Source organism: Synchiropus splendidus, chromosome 17 (assembly GCF_027744825.2).
Source record: "Synchiropus splendidus isolate RoL2022-P1 chromosome 17, RoL_Sspl_1.0, whole genome shotgun sequence".
NCBI classification, from domain to species: Eukaryota; Metazoa; Chordata; class Actinopteri; order Syngnathiformes; family Callionymidae; genus Synchiropus; species Synchiropus splendidus.
Window position 1 is genome coordinate 3,514,514 of NC_071350.1, and position 22,002 is coordinate 3,536,515.

The 22,002-nt window shown below is 41.5% G+C and overlaps 1 protein-coding gene across 4 annotated transcripts in view; it reads left to right on the forward strand.

The window, feature by feature from the left end:
• The window catches only part of LOC128747961 (unconventional myosin-XVIIIa-like), a 90,645-nt gene that overhangs the window by 63,524 nt on the left and 5,119 nt on the right, over nt 1–22,002 (forward strand). Inside the window, exons 35-42 of one of the 4 annotated variants that reach the window (XM_053846249.1) lie at nt 1,343–1,459; nt 2,963–3,046; nt 6,464–6,601; nt 7,219–7,404; nt 7,500–7,639; nt 7,836–7,880; nt 18,159–18,275; nt 19,726–21,087. In XM_053846249.1, the coding sequence (XP_053702224.1) occupies nt 1,343–1,459; nt 2,963–3,046; nt 6,464–6,601; nt 7,219–7,404; nt 7,500–7,639; nt 7,836–7,880; nt 18,159–18,275; nt 19,726–21,085 (2,187 nt within the window). In that variant the 3' untranslated portion in view covers nt 21,086–21,087. The remainder of the gene's footprint in view (nt 1–1,342; nt 1,460–2,962; nt 3,047–6,463; nt 6,602–7,218; nt 7,405–7,499; nt 7,640–7,835; nt 7,881–18,158; nt 18,276–19,725; nt 21,088–22,002) is intronic. The other 3 variants (XM_053846252.1, XM_053846251.1, XM_053846253.1) reach the window with 3 other exon arrangements.

Genomic DNA, 22,002 nt, shown 5'->3' on the forward strand with positions numbered 1-22,002 from the left:
TTCTATCTTAATTTAAGTTCAAAGACTTTTAAGTTCATATTTTTTACTGTTGAAATCAGCCCTGAAAAATGTATGGTGAAGTTTATAAACAGTAATAGAAATGCACTTCCTGGAGATATCATCCAGAAAAAAACCCGCAGATACCGCTTTTAAAACATAAACTTTTTTGACCCCGTCTCTTAAAAGAATCAGAGTTGAGAGTCTGTAGGAACTGGAACCAAAACAAGTATTAAAAGCTAAATAATTTAAATTCAAACAATGCCCAAAAAGAATCACAGTCAATCCTGAGAGGACTTCGAACTTCATGACGTACTGTGACTATTTTTGGTTTTGAAGGGGAGCCCTTTGTGTGGCTCAAGTTTCAGGTCAGTTTTCTCATTTGCAAAATCTTGATGCGGTAGTTCTGATGGAATTATGGTAACGCTCCTGGACGGTCTTGTTGTAAATCTGTAGGGCCTTCAAGTGGAAAAGACCATCAAATGGAAATCTGCTGTGGAAACAAGCTGCTCGCACTTCTCTGGTGGTTGATGTAATTGGGCTCAGTGCAGATAAGGACGTGTTATATAGCCTGGACAATCCCTGGTGACTCATCTGGATAAGAAATGGGATGCATATGTGTGTGTGCGTTTGGAACAACTAATGGATAGAGAGCCATTTTTCATGTCACTGTTCTTTTCAACACTTGATATTTTGTGTCGCACTTTCCCTCAGATATCAAACAAAAAACAGGGTTCAAGAAAACAGTTTTTCATGAAAATCCTCCAGCTGGGTTTTTCCATCCCCACACCATCCCATGATAGTGAGATATTAAAATAATGAATGCCCTTTGGCACATATCTGAATTCGACACTTTGCTCTAATGGATAAATAAGCTTTGTGGGATTTTTCCGTCTGCTCATTAACGGCTGTCTCCTGAGACTGCTGTCTACATTTCAGACGTGTAGACTGAGGATATTTGTGTCTCAGGGGGAAGTCACACAAAGTGCTGCAAGCTTGTGTTTTGCTTGTTAATTGCAGCATTTATAGCAAGTGAAGGACTTGTAAATGTCTCAGATTAGAGAATGCACATTGAGCACCCAGGCCCCCAACGTGAACTCCAGCAGATGAACTCTAAACAGGAGATCAGCACTCTGCTGTGCTGGCTGCACTTCTATGAGCTGAAATGAGCCAATTGATTACTCCAATTGGTCTCATCCCGCAGCCAGAAGCCCGTCCAGATTGTGTTTCATTGCCATTAGATGAGATCGCGGGACGGCCATCTAATGACCACTTATCATATTCAATAGCTCATGAATAAATCCCATCATCGGATACTAAAGTGTCTTCTCTGCTGGTCCTGCAGCTTGAGGAGCAGCTCAGTCGTCTGCAGAGAGAGAAGAATGATTTGCAGTCTCGTATGGAGGAGGATCAGGAGGACATGAACGAGCTGATGAAGAAACACAAAGCAGCGGTCGCTCAGGTACGATGTCTTTCATGGCCTGTCAGTCCCCAGGGATCTCCAAAGCAAACGTCTTCACACCTGCCGACACGGATGCTTTGAAGTGAAGTCTTAAACTTCAAGTCTCTCAAGCTAGTCTCAAGTCATGTGAGTCATTCCAGTTAGATAAGAAAAAAATTGTTCTATGAAATTTAATACCAATATGTCAACATGACTCAAACTTTATGTGCGTTAGCAGAAGGATCTGTAGCCGCTTGCTACATGATATCAAAATGTATATATCCACACCACAAACAAAACAAATGTTGTACTATTATTCATTTGTTGACCTCTCCAGGAAGAGAGTTGCCAGCTCGGCATCGCGTTCCAGGCCGGGACAATGCCAAATTTCTTTCTCTTGTATTGTTTCTGCTGCAATGCTTTTTTGGCCTCCCTCTTGTCGGCTTCTTTCTTCCTCTTTTTTGGCTGCTTGACCTTACAAGCTGTTGAAGCCACGGAACACTGGCTACATGGCTTGCAACAGGCAATTCCTGAAGGCCTGTAAACCATGCAGCATCACTGTGATTATCTATCTATCTATCTATCTATCTATCTATCTATCTATCTATCTATCTATCTATCTATCTATCTATCTATCTATCTATCTATCTATCTATCTATCTATCTATCTATGTATCTGTCTGTCTGTCTATCTATCTATCTATCATCTATCTGTCTGTCTGTCTGTCTGTCCGTCCGTCCGTCTGTCTATCTATCTATATCTCTCTTGTGTGTATGACAGTGGTCAGGGGCTGGAACGTTCTACGTTCTGGCTCTGACTGGTGATCGGATCAGGACAGCAGGCTCTGTAGGTCTTGGTCTGCTGCCGCTTTGGTTGGTGGCCTCCTGGCCCTGATTCGGCCTTCATCTGGTCCCTGGATGTGGTTTCTGGAATATGTGCTATAGTAGCTTCCTGTTCAGTTTGTGTATGTGCATGCCTTCTGTGCGAGTGGAGAAATATGTCTACTGAGTTATTTGTTTGCTTCCCCTCTCATTCGTTCTGCTCTTTTACTTTTTACTTTTTTTTTTTTTTTTTTTAACAATTTTGTCTGTCTCATTTTGGTTTTTATTATTTTTAATTAGTTTTGCTTGGACTGTGGTGGAATTATTCTCCAAATGCCAATGCTATGTGTGCGATGTCTCCACCAGTCACGCACTGCTACTCTATTTCCCCACCGAATGTATGTGTATGTTTTATTTAGTCTGGAATTTTACATGTCTGATATTGCCTTGCGTTCTGACTCTGTGGCTGGCTGTGATATTTGAAGGACATATTCTCCTCCGAACACAGCGTGTGCGTGGTCACCAGGGAGATGCAATCTGTTCTGCAACAGATCACATGACACAATTTGGCTCAGCTGCATTGTCTCATTAATGCAATATCCGCCACTAGCGTCCCAGGAACATCTTATTGACGTACAATAAACACCATGTGAGTGAAATGAAACAATTGCTCATCACATGCATCATCTTTGTGTGTTCCAGTCTGCCAGAGACTTGAGCCAAATCAGCGACCTGCAAGCCCAGCTAGAAGAGGCTACCAAGGAGAAGCAGGAGATCCAGGAGAAGGTATTTTATCACTTCATTGTGGCACTGTGTCATCACTTTGTCTGATTATATTAACAACAAAACACTTCCAGTCTGTGTTATTTCTCTCTGCTCCAAAAAGTGCAACGTAATTTGCATTTAAATTGCAGTGGAAGGCCTGAAGTCAAAGGAAATATCTCCTTTGCTTCTAGCTGCTTATATTTCAAGGAAGGCTCTTATACACACACTTAGCCAGAGTCTTAGGTGATGAGAAAAAAAAGTTAACCTGTCTTTCAACCACTGCAGTCATTTATTCAGAGCTGGAGCTCAGGTCAGTGATGGTGTTGGATATAGAGATATATATATATTTGCGTGTGTTAAAATATATATATATATATATATATATATATATATATATATATATATATATATATATATATATATATATATATTTTTTTTTTTTTTTTTTTTTAACACACGTTAAAATATTTGAGCATTTAATTTAACAACAACATGAACTTTCATAAGCTATGACAATTATGACAATTACTATGACAAGTGGTATACAAAAAAATAAATTCAGTACCTTAGAAACAAAGGGGTGTTAAATGTTTTATACAAATACAAGTATCATCTGACTTATGACCGGGATCGATTCCGACCAACCGGTTGTAAGTCAGATTGGATGTAAGTCGAATGCCATTCAAAATAGCCGCTGCGAGGGTTATAGGTACTACTGTAGTGGTAGATGGCTGTGTGAGAGTGAGGTGCTGGGATACTGTGCTGCTGTAACTGTTGTACGCGTTGCTGGGCTGCTACGTGCTGCGGTGCCAGACATTGAAAAAAAATAAAGCATCTGCTGGCTGTGGTCGTCAGTACGGGTGGACGTAAGTCAAGCAGGTCGTAAGTTGGAAGTTGCTTGTACATGAGTCAGCAAAGATGGAAGATTTTCATTAGATTTTAGTGTCTCTAATGTCTAATGTTAAATTAAAACTGGACATATGCGTATTTCTGTCTTTGTTCACAGAATGACAGTCACTTGCACAGTATTAAAGGGCCCCTGTTATGCTTTCCCATGTGTCATGAATGTTCAACTACGCAAGATGATATGTCATCTTAATGCTTCCTGAATTGTGAGAGAACGGTCTTCTCCCAATTCTGAAAAAAAAACAGACAATACGAAAAAGTCACTGTTTTGCCGATTCCATTTCTTCTTACTTCATTTGAATTTACGTTACTAAAGCTTGTGCTTGAACCATTTTTGTGAAATAAGCATTGCAAGTGTGGCCACCATTTTGTCAACTTTATGCACAACTTTGAAAATACTGAAGGAAAAATATTTGGCCCACTTGATGTTTGGTGATATTTGAACACAAACTCAAATGGTTCTCACTTATGTTTTCATTGAGCTAGATGTAAGACGTTGCCAACATGGCAGCTGGGGGAATGGGCCTAAGGTGTGTGGGGTCACTTCAGAACAGGTGTTCCACCAAACCACTATGTTTTACGTCCATTTGATTTTACATCCAAAGGAGAATTGTTCCTGAATCCTTCATTTGTATTAACAGATATCAGTGTGCAGTCACATGCTCCAGAGGTTAATGGTGCTGTTTCAAATGAATTCTGATCACAAAGCTTTTAGGCTGTGCTTTCCCGGACTGGTTCAGATTCTTTTGCTTGATATGTATTCAGTGGGTAACCTCGACAGTGTGCCATGTATTAATGGCTGTCTATTTTCCACATGGGTGTGTTATAATGCGAGTATGTGTCGGTGTAACATGTCTAATGTGAGATCACATGCTCATTACTTTGGCTTCACTCATATTAGAGCTGTCCATGTGCTGCTGAGTGCATAAATTACAGGTTTTTTTCATGTACAGCATGTAGTATGTTTGATGATTAGAACTTGAAACCGAGTAGTACTGAGTCCTTGTAGTTTCTCTGTGAAGTACATGCCATGAGTGGGACAGATGGCACCTTTGCTGTGTGGGCAGGTGTCTCACTTGGTTTAAGGACAATTACAAACAAACTGTAGCGCCATCCTTTTGTACAGTAATTGTTTTTGCAAGTCAAGGTTCCATAGTGATTCATTTTCTGGTTGGTCTTCGGTAGGGCAGGGGTGTCAAACTGACTCACAAACGGGCTGTAGTGGGTGCAGGTTTTTGTGGAGTGATTTGACACCCCTGCTCTTTGAGGATAACAATGCTACCTTGGTTCCCACAACACACTTCGTGGCTCCTCACGAGGCAACATTAATGCCTGGAACACAAACATGTTTGCTTATTGTTCTTCAGTGATACGGCAATCCTCTAACATTCTTCATTTTAGGGTTGTTATCAAAATGAAATACATGCTTGAAATATATCTGTATGTGTGGTGAGTCAACATAAAAAGATTTTTGAAGTGACTTGCTGAAAATTTCAATTTCTTGAGATCCTTGAGATATTCCCCCCTTGGTTACATGAGAAATTAGGATAGGATTTGAAGCAGAATTGGCCTTTGTGGGCACTGCTGGCTAATGCCGTGCCTTGTGAGAATGCTGAGTGAGTTCAGTGGTTTTGAGTTTGACATTTCTTTTGACTCATAATGCAATGTTTTGCTTAACCTGCTATTGATTTTGTGGCACGTCCCGCTTCTTCCTGGGGAAAGCAACATGGCCTGGTAGATAATTCTTTGAAGTATGATTCAACTTGTCAAAGACAATTGAACAAGTGGTAACTTTCTTAAATGGGGAAATTCAGATGACCATGATTTGTTCGTCTGCCTTCGACCTTTCAATGCCTTTACCTTGATTATTAAGTTATGTTGTACCTGTGTGTCAGTGGAATTTTCTGAGAAAGATGTGTGAGGGTTCAAGATTTTCATGTGGATTCTGAAATTCCTTTGAAGATTTGTCACTCTGGAGACTGAAACATGTTGTGCTGCTCTTTGCCAAGCTGCATTTGTGACAATTTGCATAGAAAATATGGAAAATATGTCTTGAAAAACATGGGAAGTAAGGATCCAGTCAAATGAATGAAACCACGTGGCCATGGTGCTAAAAGTGTGTTATTCATTTGACATTGTTTATGGTTGTTAAAGGACATTTGCTTGATACTTGAGATCTCTAATGTTCAGACACTTCTTGAATAGACTAGTGACCCTGGTTAGGTTTCATGAAACTGTATCCTCATTCGTCCTCAGAAGGTGGCGCAGAAGGTGGTTGTGAGGTTTCTTTGAAATCTATTCAGCCCACCATTACTTCCAGGCACAGGGTGGTGCCACTCACGATCTTATTGGAGACCAACAACGACAAGCAGAGCGCCACATACAGCATTGATTGTGGTACTCTCCGAGCGTCACCACTGACCTCAAGTTTGGCTTTCCATCTATACTATGTACTATAAGTCCTCAGAAATCTTCTGGTGCTCACTGATAAAAATACAATCCAGATCTGAAAATGTTTTTTTTATTTTGCAGCTTCACTCTCTACAAAGCCAGCTGGAGTTCCAAGAGCAATCCATGGTGGAGAAGTCTTTGGTTAGTCGCCAGGAGGCCAAGATCCGTGAGCTGGAGACCAAACTTGAGTATGAGAGGTCACAGATTAAGCGTCTGGAGGTAAGATTATCTGGATGAACTTGTATTGTCACACTATGCAAAGGGATCTGGGTGAGGTTCATGCCGAAATTAAATGCACCCCAGGGGAAGCATCTCATTTATTATTCATTCAAAGCTGGCTGCAGTAAGGGATGTCAGCCAGTGTTCTGGCAACTGACAAGCATTTATAGGTGAGATGATGTGTTTTTATGTGAAAAACAGTGATGGAAGTCAACTCCATACGGAGGCTGAGACCCTCATGTAAAAGAATGGTTCTGACCATGTCTCATTAAAATATCCCCATTATGTAAAGTAATTCACCAATCTTTGAGCAATATTGAATTCATTGTCCTTTTTCCGTGAACCACTTTTGATATATACTTATATGTATTTATACACTAAAATATAGATATCACAAACATGTCTTTGCTTTATCAATATTCTGGAACTTGCTGGTCACTGACCACTTCTGCAGCACCCTAGTTCATCTGTGTTATTCACGGTGTTTGATGTCAAAAGGAGAGCTCAGAAATATTTGTTTACATCGAGACCAAGCCAATATGACCCTGCTGAATTTGCATTTGTTCTTAATGCAAGTGCGAAGGTGAAATCACCCAGTTCTCTGTGCACTCCATTAGAGCCTGGTGACCCGTTTGAAGGAGAACTTGGAAAAGATGACAGAGGAGAGGAATCAGCGAGTGGATGCGGAGAACAGGGAGAAGGAGCAGAACAAGCGGATGCTGCGTCAAATGAGGGACGTCAAGGAGGAGATGGCCGAGTTGTCCAAGAAGGAGTCGGAGGCTAGCCGGAAGAAACACGAGTTGGTAGGAGCTGGGGAGGGGGAGACTCGGGAGACTTGAGAAAGTTGATGGGGTGGAGGAAACTGAAGTCTGCTTCTCTTGTGTTGTGATCGCCAAAGGAAATGGACATAGAGAGCTTAGAGGCAGCAAATCAGAGCTTACAAGTTGACCTTAAGCTGGCCTTCAAGAGGATAGGGGACCTGCAGGCCGCCATCGAGGACGAGATGGAGAGCGATGACAATGATGACCTAATCAACAGGTACTGTCTAGTTGTTTCCCGGAGTCTTGGGAGACTCTCTCTGTTTCCAAAGGGGTGAGAGTTGTGCAAACTCTGTGCCACCTTAAATGGAGGACATTGAACCTTCACTGTATGACCACAACACTCTGGATGTGTATTAAACTCTCATTGTGTTGGTTCTTCTTCCTACATATGACGTCCTCCTCACTCTTTGCAGTTTGCAAGACACGGTGACAAAATATCAGAAAAGAAAGAACAAAACGTAAGAATGGAAATCGCATGCCTTTTTTTACCTACTACTTTGTCATGCTGTGTTCACTCACCTATTGACCATGTGGTATGGTGTTTGTCAGAAACCACAGAGGTAAAATGGCAATGATCTGTGAAACCATTATCAACCCTTAATTCATCACATTGTTGTTGTTTTTTCTGCAGCACATACTAACAGGCATTTTGATCATTCTACTTTTGTTAAGGCAAATCCAAGTCAACAAGAAACTGCCGTACTTTGACTGCTCACAGAATCGTGTCAGTTGGAGCTGAAATGACACTGACAATTTTAAAACTTAACAAAAATTGGCTCAAGTAAACTCATCCATCATGTTCTATGGAAGTATGTGTGGACCTGAGAGGCTTACATATTTGCCTATTCAACATCCAATCTGGCAGTGAATACTGTAATACTGTAGAACATGTCCACACTTCCCTCTAATGCCATGCTCTCATGCTATGGAGATCTACTTTCACCAGTTGTTTCAACTTAATCAGCCTCCAATACTAGCAGAAAATTCCAAATAACACAGGATGAATGGCTTTAATCAAACATCTTGTCCAATACGGTCATTTATTGTTCCACAATCTACCTCAGCTACCTTTTGATCTACTGATTGTGAGCCACTTCCCACCACTCATTGCGCCTTCATGTAAAAAAGCTCAGCTGGCGGAGCATATTGACAACAAAGTGGCTTGCTCAGAAGTGGTCAACACAAGTGCGTGTGTTGTGCTTTTTCCAATTTCCCTGGCAGTGGATTGACTTCTGTTCTTATTTTATTTATTATTATTTTTATTTTGTTTTTTAAGCATGGTTGGACCAGTGATATTTTGGAGCATGAATGCAATTGTCCTCTCATGACATGAGAACATGTCTGCTGCAGACATCAATTGATCAAGACTGAATCCTGCTTTGCGTTCACATAGGTGGCTTTGTCTCCTTCATCAAACAGGCCTCTTCACAGTAATGTCCTCAAATATGCATCTCGCATGAGAAAAAAAATATATATACACGTGTGTATACCTTTTCTTGTGGAACTCGAATTTCACCTGTACATTAGCCTTAAGATTCATTAGCCAGTGATATGCATCATAGTGTTGTGTCTTGATAAACGTGAAAGAGTTTTCTCTCTGTGCATCTTTTTATTAAAATGAATAATGAATTGTGAAAAAAGCTAGATTCTTGTCAATAACCAACATTTTGTGAATGATTATAACCACTTTTACTTTTCAATAAAATCACTCAATTGAACAGAATATTTTAAAATGATTTGCTCTTTGAAAAGGCTCACAGTTAGAAAAAAAAAGTGCCAGTGTTGTTAAAAAACAACAACAACAACAACAAAACACTTATTTGCTGATAAAATTCAACTTGGATGGTGACTCAAATATTCCCTTTGGTTGACTGTTGTCTTTTTACTTGATACAAAGTATCGTGTGAGAATGGAGAATACTTCTACTTATTTGTGAATCATCTTCATCATGATTGTGAGATGCCTTCCGGAGGACATTTTTAGTGTTACTGAGGACTTCTACAGCTATTGTTGGTGCATATGAATGCTCCAGCTAAAAGCAAAATGCTAGCACTGTGGAATTATGCTATGATAAATTGGTTGATTGTACATCAATATGCGGGCCGGCTGGTGGTTTGAATTCATCACCAGTGTTGACCTTGTCTGGTTAGAGGAATGCGCAGCCGTTGAAGGTGACAGTTAAATAACCCTGGTTTCCTTTCAGCTCTTGTACAATGAACCTTCTTTTGTGGCGCGTTCAATAATTTAAACCTTCATCAGAGCGTATTAAAGAACTGTAGTCTTCAGTCTCTGGCAGATACGCTCACCCTTAATATCCTGCTTTAACCTCCAATTGCCTTTCCAAAGTGGCATCACGCTCTTTCACACACTCCGTTTTTCATCAGACAACTGGCTCTCGTCTGCACTTCTCTTTTGTAACAAAATGCAGCACTGATTTGTTATGTTTACTAAATGGCGTTTTCCTCTGAGTGAACATAATTGCATTAGCAGCACCCATGAATAATAATAAAGGAGAGACGGATTTTTCTTTGCATTATGAAAAGGATTTTCCCGAGGAATGCCGCTGTTGATATTTAATATTCGGGTATGAATTGCAGGGGTATCAATATTACAAAAGGAGGATTATCTTCTTCATGATAGAAAGTCACTTTGAGCCGTGTCGTTCATGGATGATCACAAACACATGCTGAGAAAGCATCACTGGAAAGTGCCATTCATTTTTTTGAGTCCCTTTTATGAGTCTTGCATGTTCATTAGGGTTACAAAAACATTTCTCAATCCAGGGTTCTTGCAAACATTCCTCTTAAGGTGAGTTTTCAATTGGTCTCACATCTTTGTGAGAGGGACCCGTCTGTGCTGCACCCAAATCTCAAAGTCAAATCTCAAGGTTTGATGGGTGTCCTGCCCCTACTCTGTCTTATGACTCCTGTGAACTGTTCCAGGGCTGCTTTCAAATGCTCTGCGGGACTCACCAATGTAACCACCTTGATGTCTAGTGTTTTGAGAGCTGCTTGTTGGATAAGGAAGCTGCATAAACTGCACGAGTGATTCAGTTAAAGCTGCTCTTGTAATTTTAGTGCAAAGAAATGAGACGATTCATTTGCTGTACGTGTTTGTAATGGAAGGGACAAATATCCTACTGCAGTGATATGCAAGTCACAGTTGGTTATTTTGATTCTAGAATTGCTTCCAAAATGTCATAACAGTTTTGCTTTTTCTCCTCATTACTATGAGATTTTTAACTGCAGTGTCACTTTAAAAAGAAAAAAAAAAAACAATACTGGAAATTCAGCAAACTGAGTTGGTGATGATCTAAATTTTTTGCATTTTTTTTAATGTTTACCAGTGATTGATTAGGTTTTCTGAAACAGTGTCAATCGTTTTTCAAAGCCAAAGGTTATACAGCAGATAGTGCCATCTCGTGGCCTATGAAAATGACGACAGTGTTTCATGAAACCTCATCACTAATATCTACAATTATGAACTTCAATCCTGGATCTTTATTACTGAGTTTCTCTGACTATTAACTCAAGCAATGCAATGAGATAAAAAATGTGACACTTCTCAAGTAGCCTTTTAACTAAAATAATGTCAGTTTCATAATTCACATTCAGATCCCCTTTGTCTTGTTTCCTCTCAGCAATGGTACTGCTGTCATACTGAGCTGCCTGCATATTCTCAACTACATCTACCTTCTTCTCATTTATATCTTCTGTCTTTGTAAGTTTCATTTGCTTGTTTCTGTGTCATGATCCCTCAATATGTGGCCATAGATGACAGTAAAAAAAAGAGCTGTGTCTCAGTACTACAACACTACAAAACATTTGACCAAAATGATACACAACTAGAAGTGCAGCAATTGGCACATGGCACATGTCAGATCATTCATCGAAGCCAAACTTCAGCATACAAACCGTGTTGTTGCTCTGACAAATATATTATATAACCTGGCCCTTTTAGTAACATTGATATAATCCGCTTAAATTTTGCAAGAATGCAAAAATGGTAAGGACTACTGAGAAACCTGTTGGCTGCGCATTGCATCTAAAATGTTTACACTATAGTGGTGCTGTTTTTAGATTTGATTTGAAGAGACAGATATATGGTCCCAGTTTTGATTAACATTTCACATCGTATCTAAAACAGTTGTGAAGTGTTTACATTGTTGCATGAATAGTAGCAGTCTGGAATGTTGTAGCATTGTATTACCGTGAAAAAATTCACTGGTACTCTTTCAGGTTAGATAAATCAGAGTACACACTGTAAATATCCTGCTCAAAATGTTCCCCTCCCTGAGCGCCGACTAGTTGCATATTCATCACCACAACTGCACTCAATGATAAACCTTATTTAGCTGCTTCGGAAATGTTGCACGTTCTCTTGATGAATAGCTTGGTATGTTCTTTACATATTTAAATAATAGAATTTGTATATCACACACGTGTTTTTTAAAGCTGTCTTTTCTTAAACACTTGACATTTTTTACTGAACTTTGGGTGTGATACATCACATTCATGCAGTGCTGCATCCAAAATACACGTTCACAGTCACACTAAACAGAAAATCAGCAGCATATTGGGTTAGGAGCGCTCTTGTATCTACTGATATGATTCTGGGTGTTCTGGTCCTGATAAGATTTAGAATCATTTTAGGGATCAATGGCATTTTACACTTAGAAATGCGTTTTTAACTCATGCTCCAGGCTTGAGTCCACGACATGGAGCTACAACCCTTGCAGAATACTGATGAAAATAAACACTTTTAAAAGTTATAAGCTGATCAGTCTGGAAAATGAATATGCATGACAAAATATCTTCAGACGAGAATTTGTGTTCCATAATTTCAGCGTGAAAGACTAGTTTATTCAGTTAAATATTCAACTTTGATTTCACTATTTCAACAGGCTCTAGCTTGACATTTTTAGAAATGGTCAGAGATAAAGGCACACTGTAAAAGAGAAGACCCGTAACTGTGTTACCCACAACTTGTGATGCGAGTAAATGTACTCATTCACTATCCACAGTGAATTTTCTCCCATTTCTCTTCCCATAGACAAAATTCCTCCATCACGTTTTGCCCGTGTCTCAATGCATCTCCGGACATGGCAAAGCACCACTATGTACTGTCATGGCAATGACAGTTTCTGCCTTATCGTACGATCTTCATCGAAGGATGAATATTCATCTTCCCAACCTGTGTCAGTCAAATTCGCTCACTAGGACTCTGTTTTGATGTTAGTATGATACTACAGCCTGCCTCATTTCCTCGACCGGTGGGGCACTTTAAAATCTGTATTTACTCAAAACTTTGAAGAAACACACCCACCTTTGTTGCTCAGATTGGAGTTACTGCTGTGCGACATCTGCTTGTGTAAAGTAGTAACTATATTTGCAGCTGGGCTTGTTTACATGCCGCAATGTTTGGCGATGATGGCACCGAAAGGCTTAAAACGACGTCCAAATACTCCTACTTAAATTCAAACTATTTCCAGATTATGCAAAAATACAGTTCCAAACCTATCTGTGTTGCCACCATTTGCGACTACTCTAGTCCACTAAATGAATTGGACTTGAGAATTAGAACTCTTGAGTCCTCTTGCTCTATTTAAACACAACAAAGGGATGATCAAACGTGGACTAGCTTGAGCACATGGTATTGTAAGGTGATGCAGAATATGTTGGCCGTGGCCGTCCCAGGTAATTATCTCTGGTTGGATTGGTAACTTTAAAACGCGCTAAACTAATAAAAGCAAGCCAGAACAGCTTTAATGTTGAATCTAAGTGTTTCTGACAAAGATTTACAACCAGTCCAGGCCAATTGTCAGAAGCCATTAATGTTCACTTTTGAATTCTTGGGGCTTGTTTGTATCTACCAGCCTCAGGACTGGTTAGCAAGTAGCGGCGGCCAAGGACAAATCGCTTGTGACACCATTTGCACCGCATTCAATGGCAAGCCACCTTTTAGTTTTGCACTGGCTCGTGTGTGTGTGAGAGCAAATAGAGACGGCGAGCGATGGAGACTCTGCTCTGGGCTGGTCTCACCACTTCCTGGTATAATTTTAAACGTTAATGAGTCACATATCACAGAGCTGACATTGGCGGCAAGTGTAATCTGCATGCCGTGCATGATGAACTTCTTATGTTTTTGGGCTTTTACCAGTGCTGTTTAGTGTCCAGAGAGCAAAATAAGAAGAGAGAGCAAAAACAAAAACCCATAATTAGATACTAATGTTGTAATGCAGCTTGGGGTTCAATCTTACCATCAACTTTAAGAGGCAGGGTACATTTTCAATGACAAAAAAATGGAAATTATCTTGCTTCTGTATTGCGTAGAGGCCATTAACGCTTTCCTCAACTGATGATGCCATCTTTGGTCAACATGGTCAACAACGCTGGGAGAGTTGAAAGTGTATAATTGGTGGTTATGTCCTCTTATAGCAGGGTTTTTACTCCCTTCCTCCTAATGATTGCATACATATTTAACATGTTCAATCTTCCCCATGCTGAATAAAGAGCCATCACTTGGCTGTTTATCGATTGTGTTGCACAATGTTCATGACACAGACAACTTTCAGACAACAGACGGCTTTGTACTCACTCACACTAACTTGTGCAGTGGTCAGCGCCACTGCCTCACAGCAGGAAGGTTGCAGGTTCGATTTCTAATTAAGGGCAACTCAGACCCGTGTAAAATATCTATGTTTTCCCCGTGCTGGTGTGGGTTTACTCTGGGCACTCTGGTTTCCTCCAAGCCAGACAGAGGTTGATTCTCTACTTTAAATGGTCTCTCCTGCCTCTCGCCCAAAGTGGCTGTGATAGGCCTCTGCCCTCCTAACCTACATCAAAGAATAAGAAGATTTTCTCTTCAGTAGTTCAAACCTGAAATGCAGATATGTCAATCCGTTGTCGCTGAGTTACCTTTCTCATGACTGAGCTTAAGAGCCGCTGATAATGCATTTTATGACAGAGGCTGTGGCTGTTTCACTTCATTGCATCTATTCAAGAGAAGAGACACAAACACACACTTTATGAGCGTCATGACTGTTGAATGTTGTGATTCAATTGAACTTTTTTGTTTGTTCATAGGCATAAGGTTTTGACTGTAAATACTGTGTATTGTGTATGGGGTCTTTGTGGCAGTAGTGGCCTGACATGGCAGCCTGAAGGTCCCTTGTGTGTCACCTCGGGCCGCTGTTGCTCCCACAGTCCCAAAACATGGATTCAAAGTTAATTGCCGACTAGATTGTCCAGTGAGTCCACAAGCGGCTGTCTGTTTTCATGGGACCTGCAACTTCCTCAGTCACTAGATTATATGAAGTGTCCTTCTATTTCATTTTAATAGACTTCAAATAAATGAGAGGCCAACTTCCAAACTCCATAGTATTAGGAAGATAATTGACTCTTGCAATTGTGGAACATCGACAAACCTGCAGCCTCAGTTGCCACAGCTATAACAACAATGACTAAACCAGTCCTGTACCCGAGGTGTTGCTGTATTGTAATGTTCAGAATCATTCATACTTGCACATTGAAATGTGATGGTCAACATGATCAATATACTGCAAGCAGTCAACATTTCTTTCATTGTCAAGCAACTGGACTGGACTGTCCCAGCTACATAGGGGTATAGGCAGGGCGATTGCAGGGTCCTATTACTCTACCGATAAATTAGAAAATGATTTTGGACTGTGGGAGGAAACTGGAGAACACTGAGGCAACCAATACAAACCTGGATGACTATACACACAGAATGCTTGGATTCAAACCTGCAACCTTCTGGTAGTGACGATGCAGCTCTGATCACGTGTGTTGGTGCCCACTGTGAGTTTTGTTACTCCGACTTTGGATTTTAAGAAGCCAAAACAAAACAACATTTAATGTCTGTAGTGTGAAAGTGTGAAACTTGAGGTCTTAGGGCCATATGTTCCGCAGCCCACCAGCACCATCAATACACGAACGAAAATAGCCTTCAAAGAATGTCAATGTCATGACCTGTAAAGGTTAAGCACCCTTCATGATTAAAAGGGACACAATTTCCAGACCGATCAATAAATATAATTTTAAAACTTTTCAGTTCCACACCCCTCATATGAGAGGAAAATAGACAGGGTTAAGGAGTCTGAGCTGAGGAAGCTCAGACCATAAAAAAAGGTTTCCAGATGACATAGTTGAGCAAAGCAAATGGTAAGTTGTCGTTGACTGAAGGTCTTTACATCCCGAGGCAGATATTTTGGGGTTGTGCCACAGCTTTTAATTAAGCCGTATTCAGTGCTGGGTGCCTTGTGCATCTCATCAGTGCAGGCTGAGGAAGTGTCTTGTACGTGATGCTTCTGCCACTGTCTGTAAATACAAAACTGTAATCAAGTGGAAATTACAGCTCCGGCACGACCACCTCTATCATTAGTTCTGCGCGCCCTGCTGCACTCAAACATCATATTGCTCCGCGTGCTCACAATAGAAAGCTCTTCCTTCAAGTGTCAATTTTCACACAATCTGTGTGTGTGTGTGAGAGTAGCACTCTAGCATGGTTTGCAATGAGATTAAGAGGCTGCACTCTTTGTAAAGGTGTTTCATAACATGATTAAAACCATTTCCGAACCTCGGTACATTAATGATGTTTAAGTTTCAAGAATTGAAGAAAGTTGCCATTTCTACTTTTAAAAACATTGCGTTTTACTTGGCAAAGTCCTGAGATCTCACACTGGATTTGAAGCAATATTGATTTCACTCTGAAGGTGGGAAACTCTTCCGTATTACTCCTTTCTAGTTCGCTGACTGAACAGTGGGGGATACATGTTCTTGATGGAACACTGCTGACATTGTCAAGGAGACCAGTATTTATGTTTCGCATGTCTTCTTCTGTCCTTTTCAGTGAGTTTTTTACTTTTAGAATCATGAATCAAAGTTTCAGCAATGGTTTTCAAAAAGGCTGCTATTCATGAACCCTTGCAGCATATTTTAGAATCACATTTATTTGTGGATATTGTGGGCAGTATAATAATGAAACACATCATATAGATTATTGGATTTTTTTTCCAATGTTTGATCAATCTGCTACTCTTCACGTGTCGTGATATCGAATTTTGGTGTCGGTGTTACATTACACCCAGCCATAACGCGGATCTCTTATCTACCATGTGTTGCATGTGTTGTCAACACTTCTATTATTCTGTGACTGAATCCTGTGATGTACCACTGTTTACTGTTTATTGTATTGCCATTTGCTCTGTCTTCCGTATTTCATTGTTCATTCTGTTTTCAATTGAGAGGATGGTAGGGAGATAGATGTCATGGTTGGCTGTGTTTAGAATGCCTGTAGTTTGTTGATAAGGAATATGGCACCGCCTCTTTTTAAAGTACTTAAATCGATCTCAGTGGTAGTCAGGGGCTACCACAACTTTTTTTTTTAATTCTAAAGCCCCCTCAAATGCCATGAGTGAGCAGAATGAGAGACTCAGGTGCAGAGGCAGAGGCCCTGAGGCGAGAGTTCTAAAAGAAGGTTCAGTAGCAAAGTATGAGAAACTTGATTAATATTCCATAAGGAGATGTACAGCTGAGAAGGGATGGCAGAAGAACGGAATCGGGAACTAAGTTGGAAATGCAAGCCCTGTACGGGATGAAGCTCATCAAGTGCAGACTGCTCTGTAAAAAACATACGAGGTATAATAAACATTTGGGCACAGAATAACTTCTTTATTTATTATTATGTCCTTTGGTAAAAACACATGCAGGTTGATGACAAAAAGTGATATGATGAATTACAGTACATGAAAACAAAACCTTGTGGGGTCACCTAGTTAAAGTGGGGTGATTCGTAAAAATTGAAACTAGCGACTAATTTATCTCTAATTCCGACATGTGAATCTATAGCATTAAAGGAAAGTTTATGACCTCACAATGAGATGGGAGACTGAATTGTATTACTAGGCAGACCAGGGACAGGCAATCGGACCTGGTGACGCCAGGCTGCCCAAGCTTTGGTTTAGATGATCCTCAGATCCAGAGGTTCTCCTGCATGAGATGAATGACTTGCTCTGCTTTATAATGTTCCTTACTGTCTGATGAACATTATGGTTTTGACTGCTCAAGTCTTGAAAGTTGCAGGCTATGGACAGCTGACAGAGTCATGCAACAGCTATAAAGATAGGTAGAAATGGAAATACCAGGTAAAAAAAGAGGAAGAAGAGGTTCCTAGACATGATAAAGCAGGTTAGGGAGGATGCCCGATAATGGATCCTTAACACGGCTTCGCCGGCAGTGGACATCAGATTAGTTCTGAGGGTCTGAGTCCAGTTTGGCGAGAGGGCAGCGAGTCATCCTCCTCCTGTGAAAGGCACTAAAAGTTGATTGAGTTTTTGAGATAGAGGGACGTCTAGTTTATGATTGTTCTGGACGTCCTTTTGTCATCAATCAGTTTCTGTCTAACTCTAGACGTCAAGGTATTTCAAGTCACAGCTTATCTGAGAAACTCAAGGTGTTTTTCAACTGATATAATATGCCTAATAATAAAAAAAGTTTTCATCAAAACGATTGCTCATGAATGTCAAGGCTTTGTTTTACTCACTGGTTGACATGCCACTCACCCAGCCTGTGACAGGATGATAGCTCGGGATGACATGGGGCTACAAATATGGCTGGCCTGAATGTTATTACCCTTGAAAAATGACAAGATTTTATGCAAATCCACCACCAAAGTGTGAATATGTGTGAGTGACTTCAGCTAATGTTTGCTCACAGCGGTGGTGAGACAGAGACAGACTCAGAGGTGGAGGACCGAGTGGACGGCGTGAAGTCCTGGCTCTCCAAAAACAAAGCCAAGAACCAGTCCGAGGAGGGAAGTCTGAAGAGCACCAGGTCAGTCCTCTAAACATGGCGATGACGATGATCCCGCTGGTGATGCAGTGATGACTCCACTCACATCCCGACAGTGCTCAGGATTACCTGGGGCAGTGTGCAACAGAAGGATGAGTATTTCATACAATGAGGTTTCATCTCTCTTCCACAGTAATCTGTCTAATGACAGGAGGCGGAATAGGGACGCGGCTGCTGTCAAGTTTATTGAAGTGGCCCGTGGCCAGTTGGCACGCTTGCTAAATGACGCCTCTGCCTCACTCAGATTGATCGTCCCTCTTGTTGGCTGCCTCAATTTCCACAGCATAAACTGTACAAAACAGCCATGGCTAGAGGTCATATATACGCTCCCTGTGTGGAAAGAGAGATGACAAATCCTGCAAAATATTACAGCCCTGTGTCTCACTGAGAATCTGAACTTATGGCCACTACAAATATGGAGGGCAGTTTTCAAAGCACAAGTAGGCATTATTTAAGTTTTAAACTATTAGTTGGTGAAATTAATGTGACAATTTATCTGTTAAAGATCATTCCACATTTCATTTTCTTGATTGTAAGTTTAGATCAAACCAGTGATTAATATGGGGCAGTCGATATGAAAGCTGTGCTCCTAGCTACTAGGTAAATATGTAGCGTGCAAACAAGGCTGTTACCTCGATGAAAGGTTGGAGAAAGAGTGCACACAGCTGCAATGATGCAACTGTAGCACGTTGGCCGCTGAAGTTAGGATGCTACAAACGAGAAACCCCAGAGTTCCACCAGTTTCCCACATGATCACACAAGGATTTACTCATCACGGAAGACCAATCATTTGCTGTAGGTTTATTCCATCGGTCCGACCATCTGATCGTCTTATGATGTGGTGTTTATGTTGCTCTTTCATGGTAAGATGCTTCTCATTTCTACTCATAGTGCATTGGGTGAGAGTGAGACAAATCGCGGCAGGTCCCCTCATGGGACATGCATTTTTGAGCACCCACCAACAAGAAAGAATCCTGTACCATGCCATCATGTGGTACTATGAAACTCTTCCAGATCTGTGTTACTTTTCACGTGCAGATTTCCTGTCTGAATGATCCTCTCCACTCCAATTTAAACCATAGAGTGTGTGAAAAATTTACAACATCAGCGTATCTGGTCGCAATTGCTCGATGTTCGAATTTGTCTGATTGACCTTGATCTCCCACCGCTTCTGGGTTTGTGGAAATTTGGGTTACCATCTTTATTGCAGTCAATGTTAGTGGATATTGTTTGAGATTTTCTACAAATTGTTTATGTTGACTATGACTATGCTGTTAGCATACTGCTACATTCAATATACCCAAGTATATCAACCTCCAGAAAGATCATGTCTCAATATTTCAGCATAAACTTCAACCAAACTGTCCCTGTTTTAAAAATGCTTTTATTCTTCCAAACTGAGTTGTTGACAAGACTGTCTTGAATCCTGTAGATACGCGGCTAATGCAGACGTTAAAGATGTGAAGGAGAGCAAGGAGAAGAATGGTGGAAGTAAAGACGTGAAGGATGTGGACCAGACTAGATCTGTGTCTGTCATGAGCTCTCTGAGCTACAGGAAGCGCTCTAATCTTAAAGATTCTATTGGGGGCACCGGGGATGAAAGCTCCTTGTTCAGCACCCTCAAGGAACAGCCAGACATGCCGGACCATGTCTCCATCCGGAAAAACAAGGCCAAGCCGGGGGATCCGCAGGAGGATTTGGACGACAAAGGTTCAGTCATCTCAATGGCTTATTCTGAGGCTACGAGCAAAGCCAGGAAAGGGCTGGATTCCCGCTGGACATCCAGAAGCAGCCCAGAGTTTGATAAAGAATCAATGGTATCTTCTGTGGCTCCGAGCAGGATGTCCACGAGGAGGGCCATGCTGGACATGGACGACGACAATAAGTCAACCATCAGCAGCGTCAGTCACTCCAGCCCTCGCTCGCTGCAACGTAGCTCCTCCTGGAAAGATGATAGACGCTGCAGCTCTCGTCTGTCACTGGCTCGTAGCTGCGGTCTCAGTGAGTTTGGCGTTCATGTCGATGACGATGACGATGAGGACACCCGGAGTGTGGCCTTCAGTGAGAAAGCAACCTCATCCTACAGTCCTCGCTCCCTTACACGCAGCATTTCCACTCCAGGCCAGCCTCGGCCCTCGGACAGCAATCTATCAGAGATCATGGAGATGAAGTCCGTCCCCCATCGCAACTACTTGGACCCTGACTTGGAGGCGGCCATTAATGAGGTGCTTAGCTTCAAACCCATTAAGTTCAAGCGCAGCAAGCTTGAAGACTCTAGCGATGGAGAGGAGGAGGAGAAAAAGAAGACTGAGGATTGTAGAAAGAAAGGAGATGACGAGGGTCTGGGCAGCAGTGCCTCCAGCCTGCGCCGCTCTGCATCAGGCTCCGCTCTGGATTATCGCTCAGCCAGCTCACGTAGCTTCACCAGCTCGCGGGGTCGAAAAGATAAGAAAAGTAAAATCTCTGAGTCGGACGACTCGTCCTCCGATGACAGCAGAAGGAGCTCTAGACGAAAAAAGGGCAAGAAGTCCAAGAAGAGGTCCAAGAAGAAGCCAAGTGAGTCAGAGGACTCCTCATCCTCCTCTTCCTCATCCTCGGAGTCGTCATCGTCTGACTCGACCATCTCCTACCGAAGCTCCAACAGCGTGAAGAGAGCCCCGACCAAAGCGTCGGATGATGAGGAGGATGCCAGTGAGGTGGCGGGGCGATCCAGCAAGAAGGAAGGGAAGAGAAAGCAGAAGAAGGTGGATAACCTGATGATGAAGTACCTCTACAGACCGGACAGTGACTGAAGGTGATGCCTGGTCTGACAACTAACCTGAAGGCTGGAGAGAGAATTAACACACTAATCTGGTGCTGGACTTTTGATGCATGGAAATGCCCTTTTCTCATACTCACCTGCTGACCAATCAACCCATTAAAAATATAGGCATGGGAATGTCAAAAGTGAGCTGAGCTAGGAGGCAAACATCTACTATCTAGTTTTGATCTATCTTTTTTTGCGTTAAGAGTTTGAGAACGAGATTCCTGGTACAATTTATGACCTCTTTTTCCCGAGAGGGGTTGTCAGTGTGTCAAAGAAAATGACAAATCTCAAGTCAATGAATATTTGGTGTTTCCATGGATTCAACTGCTTGGCAACACAGCAGGAATTGTTTCTCGCCAACACTGAGTCAGAGGAAACATCTTGTTCCATTGTTCTGAGGTCCTTTCTTCCCTAGGTTGCTAGTATTTAGACGCCCTCTAGGGGCAGCCTGACCAGATATTTCTGAGTTGATTTATTTATTTTTCAATATTTCTCCATCATGGATGCCTTAAAGCCGTGTCGGCGTTAAACATACCCACTCTATTTAATTGGATTTGAGGTGTTTTTAAAGAACTAATTGTGAAGTGATAATTAAATTCACCCACACAATTAACCGCGTGGCCTTAGTTATCTGCTTGCTCGCTGTCCATCATCTCTGCTGTTGACTTCTCTCTAAACAGACAGCATGCGTACAATAGCGAGGACGCAGTAACCTTTAACCTTTTCAAAATATCAAATATGCCATGAAGGAAACATGAGTGAGGCCCTGCTACATACGGCGCGTGTCCCCACGTTTGTCCCTCAGGGTGTTTATTAACTGCCAGGGCTGCTGCTCGCTGGAGAAGAAAGTTTCCCTTCAATTAATTCTGACAGCAATTTTCGCTGTGGGTTGTCATGACAACA